This window comes from Cricetulus griseus (genome assembly GCF_003668045.3).
Source record: "Cricetulus griseus strain 17A/GY chromosome 1 unlocalized genomic scaffold, alternate assembly CriGri-PICRH-1.0 chr1_1, whole genome shotgun sequence".
NCBI lineage: Eukaryota > Metazoa > Chordata > Mammalia > Rodentia > Cricetidae > Cricetulus > Cricetulus griseus.
The window spans coordinates 207,913,321-207,923,577 of record NW_023276807.1 but is presented as its reverse complement, the minus strand read 5'-3'; the positions used below and the strand labels follow the sequence as shown (position 1 = coordinate 207,923,577).

Here is a 10,257-nt window from a genome sequence, read left to right as displayed (position 1 = left end):
GAACATCTTTTGGAGGAAATCAAATATTGTTAAAAATGGTATCAGCATGCATGTACACATTCTTTACAATTTGAGTAAAGTAAATATAAATACTGGTTATTTTCTCAAGTTTATTGTAAAATCATTAATAATTACTCAGTTGTGGCAAATGCCATACTCTAAATAATCTTTGGTCATACCTCATGTGTTACCTCTTATGAAAGCCATAATGTATACAGTCATCTAGATGATGTGAGGCCAGAATTACTGTAAATATCTGGCCTATAGTCATGGTAAGAGAAGGCAAACACTTTTAAGACACAATGGATATTTTGTACAAGCAATACCTTAAGAAAACTGCCAATCAAAATAAAATGAAAACTTGAAGTGCTTAAGCATAGTTCTTTTACTACAATAACATTGGGCAAGTTTATTTTTCCTAGAATATATCTGACAGTGTGAAGTCCAAGTCTCTAAATAATAACTTATGATTCCTAGCCAGAAAATTAATCTTAGGTTCTAATATCTTCTATGGGTTTCTCTTTTTTGACTTAAAAACGGCTTTCTATTTTTTGTTTGAGTATTTAAGTAAGCCTTTGTTAAAAACTTATTTAGATTTTTAAAACCAATTAATATATGTATTTCTTATTTCCCTTGTAAATATGTCTTAGTTAAATCCACATTATCACAGAACATTTCTGTTCACAGCTGCTGAGATGTCCAGTGATGTGAAAAATAATGAAATGTCATTAAATACACTGGAAATATTATGCTGCAAAGCTAATTTGGAGAGATCATCTCCACAAATTCTAAATAAAATATCTGGTATAAAAATATGATTTTCACATGTCTAAACAATGCCACTGATTTCCTAAAGTGAAATCCAGTTTGAATCAGAGCCCTAGTTTCAGATCCCTCCTTCTCAAACAGTACTGTAGACCCCATGGAGTCAAGCCTGGTGCATAGATATCCATGTTCTTACTTCAGCTACAAAGGAAGTGTCAGGTTCACTTTTAGATCAGATCACAATGAAGTGCTCAAATTGTAAGAGGTTTAAAATTCAGAAAAAAAAATACAACATGGGCAAACTCTAATGGATCTTAATACCCCTTTTCTGTGTTACACTAGAAACCTTTGGAATTTTGTTATCACATGTGAATATCATTCACTTTGCATGATGATTTTTCCCACTTTTCCCATGAAAGACATCCTCCTAATGTGTGCCATTAAAACTGGTGAAATCTACCTAGTTACACTTCTTCCAAGATAACGCAATATGGGATGCACTCACATGTTGAATATATTTCTATTTGTCTCAATGGTGAGGACAGTGGCTATGGTTGGGGGTCAGTCAATTGAAAGAACATTTATAACTTTTTCCATAGACACATGCTCATACAAATCACAAGATAACAATGCATCTCAATTTGGAAAATGACAATTCTGCTTTGTATTTCTTTGTCCAAATTAAAAGTCCTATGAATACAAAAAAAATATGAGTTTATTGGAGAGTATTTCCAAAGGGCACTGGAACATAGAACTATGCAAAACTCTGAAGTGTGTCTTCACACAATACACAAGATTGAATTTCCATTTCTTTTCATGCATGTACATTCTTTTATTTTCAGGTGAGAATATGTACAACAGTTGTTTATTAACCCAATAGTGCAGCTATTTAATACCATTAGATGGCCCAAAGTCCATGACATAGAATCAAAACCCAAAAATAATTCATTTTGCATCAATTTCTAGGTCACATTCCTGAATGGAATGAAAATGCAAAAGAAAACTAATATGTGGAAGTCAGTGTTTTGAGAGGAGAAAGGGTCTACGTAATATTTAAAACATATATTGCTCATTTTATATTTGTTGCAATGACACCTTAGGCTCTATGAAACCAAAATATTAAAGTTAGAGATAGTAAATTATCAATATACTAAAATTACTTAAATAAGTAGGAAGGTTCATAGAAAAATACTTACTAAAACTTGATCATATGCCAGTTAACGTGTCTTAGAATTACTAATAAGATGGCCTAATACAAATAAATGAAAAGCAGAGACAAAATAATTCAAAACAAATGTGTCATTCTGTGATTCTGGAGTGGTTTGGTTTGGTTTTTTGCTTTATATTTGGTTATTTTTATAGTTGAAATTATAATATAGTAACAAAATTTCTTCCTTCCATTTCACCTCTCAAACTCACTATATAACTCGAACTCACCCCACTCTATTTCACATTCATGGCTTATGTGTCCATTCATTTTTGTTCATATATGTATATCCTCATGGATTACTAATCATACAGGCTTAAGAAGATGTCCAGAGGTCTTAACAGCATGTGTCTTTTTAAGATCTCATGTTTTCAAACTCCAGATGATATAGGGACCTGACTTCATTTCCTCACTGGAAACTTAGTGGCTGAACCTGGGAATGATGGAGGATGCTGACAGCAGCAAAGACATCCAGAAAAGGAGATTGGAGCCTTTATAGATCAGTAAACCCAGCACTCAGAGGGTGAGGCCAAATGACTGCAGATTCACTGAAATCCTTCAGGGAACATGATGAGACCTTATTTTAAATTACAAAGAAAATAATTTAGACCAAGGGAACTAGAAAAGCCTGAAATGAATTATTGTTTCAGTGTTCTCAGACTGTTCCAAATACATCTCAGATATGCTACCTGCCCTTCACCACAGCAGAGGTGAAGTTTTAACAGAACATTCTGTTAGAAAAGGATCCAGAAACCAAGAAGAAAAGAAGACATAAACTTTTTTTTAGAATAAAGCATTATGCAATGTCTATTTACTGACATTTTGTGTTTTGATCAGGCAAAGTAACTCACAAAAGACATCATTCCTTTCTATCTGACCACTGTCTTTGTTTTTCACATCCTATAAATAAAAATTATGCAAATGCTTATAATTTTGGAATTATGAAAAACTATTCAGAAAAAGTAAAATACATAAAGTGTAGAGTTCAGATCTTCCAACCAAGGAAGACCTTAATAGTCACATACACATAGTATCTTTCTTCAAAAGTATTATTACAGAATCACCCCACTAGGCTAACCACATTACTTTGGTTAGGAAACAATTTAGTTGTGCACATTTTCTACTGTCATTTGTTATAGGAGTGTGGGGAAGAGACACTAGGGATAGTTCAATGAGAATTTGAGGACTGCCATTGCATCTAAGAACATAAAATCATATTAGAGAGGCTCACATTTTTGTTATAGTTATTACACCATCATGCTAACAAAATTATCATAGTTCATATGATTAAGAAGAAGTAATAAACCTTGTAATCTTGTCTACATCCTCAATTCCCTTAGAACTCACTTGAATATACTGTGGGCCTGTGTGGTCATGATGAAGGGTGGTGGATATGATGAACCGTCACTTGCTTTGTCTTGTGAAAGCTCAAGCTCACTCTTGAATCCTGAAATGAATATAATAGAAGAGCTTCCTAGTGCAGAACACTATAGGAAGAGAAAATATAGTTATATAGTCCTGGATTGCAGAGAACAACCTGGTGACCTACAGGGATGGGCTCATTATTCTTACATAACCTTTGAAACTCAAGGCACAGAGCTGGTGATTACTCATACTGGTCCACAATATTGCAATCTCTAAGGAATCCCTGGGGTTAATGGAGGAAGCAGGAGAGATGTTAAATGTCCTCATGAGGTTAGCTATGAGGTTTCTTTGCTGTCCTAAATTTTCCATTTCCACTCTAATTTCAGTTTGGGTTCTCTTTAGTAACTCTTTTTATTATTATTATTATTATTATTATTATTATTATTATTATTATTAAATTATACTGAATGTTCTCTTCTGTGTCTGCAGAAATATGTTTCTTTCCCGTGTAGCAATCCAAAGGCCAGAAATTCACCATGTCTGTTCTCAAGATTCATGCCAGAGAAATCCTTGAATTTCAGGAAATCTGACTATTGAAGTTGATCTCTGCACCTCAAAAGGTCTTTTCCAAGTGCTGTGCCCAACAGTGCCTCCATGGACACATTTGAGTCCCTAGAACTCTGACAATGATAACATGTGCTATTGGGCAAGGGGTCTCAAGGCAGTTGAACACATCAGTAAGACTATTGTACCTGCTCTGGGTAGAAAGAAACTGAAGGTTATGGAACAAGGTAAGATATAAAAACTTGTAATTGAGCTGAATGGCACTGAAAATAAATCTAAATTTTGTGCAAATGGCATAAAGGAAGTGTCCATGGCTGTCTGAAATACTAGTGTCATGGAAACAGGGGTGCCACTGTACCCTAACATCACTGAAATCACTGGCAACCCTGGAGTCATCCTGCAGGTTCCAGCTTTCAATGTGATCAACAGTGGTTCTCAAGTTGACAGGAAGTTACCCATGCAAGAGTTCATGATCCTGACACCTGGGGCATCCAGTTTCTGGGAAACCATGTGTACTCAAGCAGAGGTTTATCACAAACTGAAGAATGTCATCAAGAATAAATAACGAAGAGAGCCACCAATGTGAGTAATAACTACAGGTTTGTGCCTAACATCCTGGATAACAAAGAAACCTTGGAGCTGCTGAAGGCCACAACTGCAAAGGCTATAAACACTGACCAGAGTGTGTTCATCATGGATATGGCTGCCTCTGAGTTCTTCAGGGCCAGCTAATGTGACCTGGACTTCAAGTCTCCTATGACTCCACAAGTACATCAGGAGTGAACAATTGGCTGACTTGTAAAGTCTTTCACCCAAGAGTATCAGTGGTATCCATTGAAAACCCCTTTGAGCAGGACAACTAGAAAACTCGGCAGAAGTGCACAGCTATTTCAGTATTCCAGGTACTTAGGGATAATCTCATGGTAACCAAGCCTAAGTGGATTGCCAAGGCTGTGACAAAAGTCCTACAACTTCCTCCTTCTGGAAGTAAATCAGATTAGCACTGGGACTGAGTCTCTGCATGAGTGCAAGATTGCCCAGTCCAATTGTTGGTGCATCAAAAAGTCCCATTGCTCTAGGGACACTGAGGATAATTTTTATTGCTGACCTGGTTGTGCAGTTCTGCACTGGGCAGATTAAGACGGCTGCCCCTTGTTGATCTCAGCACCGAGCCAAGTATAATCAGGTCGTTAGAATCAAGTGAGATTTCGGTACAGACTGCAGCTAGCCAGAAGGCCTGTGGAGAGAGGGCGCTTTCCAGGCCTAGGCCGCAGGCCCGATGGAACCCACAGCCTGTCCCCAATGGGGTGTAGGTTTCCAATATCCCACTTCTGACACCAGATATAATGGGAAATTACCAATACGGAGTCAGGTAGAAATATAAGGGTATTTAATAGGGAAAAGCCTTACTTACAGCGCGACCTAGCCAGCCGGTGGCAGCAGCCTGTACTGCAAGAAGCAAAAGAGAAAATGAAAGCACAAACACAGTCATACTATGTCACTCTGACAACGCCCTCACAAGCCTGGTCAGGCACACCTGTAGCCAGCCCCTAAGAAGGCGTGGCTACAGCTTCCCCTACATCTTTCTCCATTTCTTATTTAAAAATTTTATAGCATGTAGCATCTGTAATCTCTTAGAGTTTATACCACATTCTACCAGGCCCTTCGTCATTTCAGACTCTTCATTGAGAAGCTTCATTAGAAGTTTTTCTAATACATCTGTTGTCTTCATGCTATTTGGTCTTTTTTCTTGCAGTTTTATTTTCTTTCTGTTTCTGTATTTTCATTCTTTTAATTATTGGATGTTAGAGGGAACTTCATTTCTCGTTATGTCTATTTGGTGTTCTGATATGCTTCTAGTACTTTGATATGAACATTCTTTATGTTTTGGAAATTTTCTCTTATGGTTTCTCTGAAAATATTTTCTATACCCTTGACTTTGGTTTCTTCTTTTTCCAGTCTTCCTGTTATTCTTAGATTAGGTATTATCACAGTGTGTCCCAGATTTCCTGCATTTTTGTGCCTGGTTTTTTAATTTGTATTTTCTTTGCCTTAGGTATCCTTTTTATTTCTGTCCTGACTCCAATTGCTTAGATGCTCTCTTCCATCTCTTGTATTCTCTTGGTGAAGCTTGTCCCTATACTTCTTAGTCTAGTTCCTCAATTTTTCATTTCAAATCTCACCTCAATTTAGATTTTCTTTATTGATACTATTTTCATGTCTTGAACTGCTTTCTTCATTTTATTCCACTGTTTATTTATTATGTTTATTTATTATATTACATGAATGCATTAATTTTGTATCTTCTTTAGGCAACTCAATTATATATAAATGTTATTTTAAAGTCTTTGTCTTGTGCTTCAGCTCTATTGGATTACTCGGAGTCTATTGTGTTGCTTTGCTATGTACTAGAGAGTACATACTGTTCTATCTGTTAATGACTATATATTTACACTGGTATATAGGCATCTTGGCTTGAGATAATTGTCATTTGGTCTTGTCTTTGTTGGGTGAGTGTTTTGTTCCCTGGTTTCAGTTTCCTTCACTGGTTCTTAGTAGACTATGGTGGCTGTGCCTGGTAGGAAATGCTTCTGAGATACTTATGTGGCCACTGGGGGTTCTGGGTACAATGCAATTTTATATATTGAAAACTGACTATTGGGATTACATGTGGTCTGGATAGGGGAGTGTGCAGCGGTCCACAGTTAGGAGGAAAGCAGGTTATGCCAAAAGGATCTGCCTAGACCCTTGGTAATGTACGCAGACAGGGGAGAGAGGCCACAACAGGTTGTCTGGTAGAGGGGTGGGGAATATGATGGTAGATTCAAATTGAAGGACAGGAAGAAGACTGAAGATGCCCATATGATTCCCTGGACTGTGTGGCTGGTGGATTTCCAGTGAACGTTTTTGGAACTTGAACCTGAGACAAAGGGATGTGGTCCTGAGGGAGGCTCTAAGAGATCTATCTGCCTGTTCCACTGGAGGTAGGAGCAGAGAGTCACTTTGCTGTTTAGCTTCTCATGTTTCTATGCAAAGCTAATTATTGGTATTCAATGTCACATTATTTAAAAGAAAACGATATTATATAAAAGAAGCCAAGGATCATGGTGAAATACAACCATTTTATTTTAAAAAATAAAAAACACTCAAAATAAATTCTTCCCCATTTAAGAAAAAACTCTTTTTAATCAAATAAAAGTGGAAAGCCTTTATGTTTGCCCTAACATGTTACCAGAAAATAATATAGTTCCCCTCTGTTTAGAATAATGAAAACCCCTTAAGATATTCAGAGATATTGTCTAAATGGGGAATTAAAATTAACAGTTCATGATGACAAAAATCATTGTGTTCCATTTGGCCAAACAGTTTTCCTGATGTTGGAAAGTCATGTTTTTTTTTTTTATAATAACATGATTGTTTTTCTAACCAATATTATGTTAAATTATGCAAATGTTATTACTGCTTGCTTTAATTATGCAATTCAAAATTAGTAGTAGATATGGTAAATATACATTTTATTAAAATTTACATGGTAAATGTAACCATTACACACACATGTGACATTATAATGATGTAACTTCCAGAAATCTAAAATATTGAATATATTTGAATTTCTAAAGGTTATGTTCTTGTGTATAATTCTATCAATCCCCCCTCAAATAAGTCACATGGAATCAATCTTATATTCTTCTTCCTGTTCCACATTCTAAACTGATTTGTGGGTGCAGCTTTGTGGACTCCATGAACACAGCAACCTTTAAACCCGTGGAGGACTTCAGAAACTGAGAAGGACAGGAGGATTTTGAACTCCAGCCATCTCATGCTTCATTAGTAGACTTTAATACATGTCAATCCTTATCCAGGAATTTTAATTCTCTCACTTCAAATAACGGTCTCAATATTTTGACAGCTCACATCATGACTTAATTTGGGAAAAAAACAATCTAGTAAGACTCATAAGTATATCATAAGTAAACCCAGTAGATGTACCCCACATGTTATCTGGAGGTTATGAGTGCCACCATTCTATGGGTATTGTTAAAATTTTAATTGCTTTTGCTTAAATAGTTTAAAAATGAGATTATTATGTAAATCCAGCAGTTCTCACCTCCCTCCTTCCCCTGTATCCACCCTTGCTCTCTTTCAAATTCATTGCCTTTTCTCTAACTGCTGAGATTTCTCCTGCTCTCAAAATTTCTTCCTTGCTTGGATTCCCAGAGTTCAGCCTCGTTGTTGGTTGAGGATCTGTACATCTGTTTCCATCAATTATTGGATGAGGGCTTTATGGTGATTTCATGGAAGTCACTAATCTGATTACAGGGAAGGCCAGTTCAGGCCCCCTCACCACTACTGCTAGCAGTCTTAGCTAGGGTCATCCTTGTGGATTCTTGGGGATTTCGCTGGCACCAGGTTTCTCCCTAACCCCATAGTGACTCACTCTATCAAGGTATCTCTTTCAGAAATATATGAGCAAGGGAGGTCAAGATCATGATGAAGAAATCTACAGAGACAGCTGAACTAATCTCATGGTAACTTATGAACCCTGAATAGACATTTGTGGAGTCTCAATGGGACCAAACTAGGCCCTTCTTGTGTGGGAGACAGTTGTGTAGTTTGGTTCATCTGAGGAACCCCTGACAGTAGGACCAGGATCTATCCCTGGTGCAAGAATAGCTTGTTGGAGCCCATTGCCTATGAGGGTGTATCATGCTCAGCCTTAACACAGTGGGGAGGGGTTGGTCCTGCTCTACCTTAATGTGACATACTTTGACAAATCCCTATGGGAGCCCTTATCTGTTGGGAGAGGATCTGGCATGGGCTTTGGGAAACACAAGAAAGAGTGGACAGGGGAGGGGAAATTCTGGCTGCAATGTAAAATGAAATTTAAAAAAAATAACTTAAAAAGGAATTGATCTATCTAAAGAAATTACACAGCAACATAATATCATGTTAAAATTTATCATATAAATAAACAATTCTTTATAGACTTAAAAATTTCCTTTTTGTCTAAGGATCATGCCTACTGACATTTCCTTTTCCACATTAGCATATATAATCATGTCTACCTTGTTCAGGTCTGCTTCAGGGAGTCTGATTGTCAAGCCTGATTCTCTGTCATTGCCAAAACATAATTTCAGCAGAATGGCCCCTTTAAATTGGCTCCTGTGCACACCATTTAGTTGTGGATTACACTCATATAGTAAAAGGTTGTTCAACAATGTGCACCATTCATCACTAAATAAGTATCTCTCCAATTTCAAATTTCATGCATTTCTGAAACTACCCATCACCATATGTACAACCTGAGTGACCTCCACTTCATCTTGCAACTTTGTAAAGTGTCAGTTAGTAATAATGTGTGAGACATTAATTGAGGTTTACAAGTACAGTTAATATATAGATATATGGTGAGTTTATAAAGATATCAATGATTAGAATGCTCTGCTAAGAATCTTCCTTAAGGCACTTTTAATGTCCTTGTTCCTCAGGCTGTAAATGAAGGGATTCAACATAGGTGTGACCACAGAGTACATCACTGAAGCCACTGCATTACTTCTTGGAGAATGTGACAGAGAGGAGGTGAAGTACACCCCTAGTCCTGTTCCATAAAACAGGCAAACAATGGACAAATGAGACCCACAGGTGGAGAAGGTTTTCTGCTTCCCACTTGATGTTGACGACCGCATGATGGAGGAAACTATTTTATAGTAAGAGAAAATGATTCCTGAAATAGGAAGTAACCCAAAGAGACTGCCTATACAATATCTGACTATGTTATTGGTGACAGTATCAAAATTTGCAAGTTTAAGGACTTCAGAAGGGCCACAGAAGAAGTTGGAAATTTCAATATAATCCTCACAGTTGGAAAAATTTAATGCTGCCACATAGTGAAAAAGTAATTCTGCAAGGCTAAGGAGAAAACACCCTAGAAGTAAGACACAACAACGACTGGGATTCATAATGACCTGGTAATACAGAGGGTGGCAGATGGCCACAAACCTGTCATATGCCATCACGGCCAGAAGCATGCCATCCATACATGCAAACATTATGAGCAGTGACATCTGTGTCAGGCAACCTGCATAGGAGATGACTGGGCAGTGTGTCTGGATGTCCACAATCACCCTGGGAACAGTGGTGGAGATGAAACCAATATCAACCATGGACAGGTTGGAGAGGAAGAAGTACATGGGTGTGTGGAGATGGGAGTCAGAGCTTACTGTCAGGATGATGAGCAGGTTTCCCAACAGGGCCAAGATGTACATGGACACGAATAGGCCAAAGAGGACAGGCTGTAGGTCTGGATCCTCTGAGAGTTTAATGAAGTGGAATTCTGGCACAGATGTTGTGTTACA

The 10,257-nt window shown here is 37.3% G+C and overlaps 1 protein-coding gene and 1 pseudogene across 1 annotated transcript; one reads left to right on the top strand and one right to left on the bottom strand.

Annotated features, from left to right (window-relative positions):
- Positions 1-3,867: 3,867 nt before the first annotated feature.
- Positions 3,868-5,105, top strand: LOC100764125 (annotated as a pseudogene).
- A 4,228-nt stretch (positions 5,106-9,333) lies between these two features.
- LOC100764425 (olfactory receptor 7E24-like) lies at positions 9,334-10,257 on the bottom strand. Its single transcript, XM_027386680.2, has one exon. It carries the CDS (start codon positions 10,165-10,167, stop codon positions 9,334-9,336), a length of 834 nt encoding a protein of 277 aa, XP_027242481.1. The 5' UTR covers positions 10,168-10,257.

What these genes read in the sequence shown, in the direction of transcription:
- LOC100764425 (XM_027386680.2), bottom strand. Translation starts at nt 10,167, where the DNA reads ATGTACATCTTGGCCCTGTTGGGAAACCTGCTCATCATCCTGACAGTA.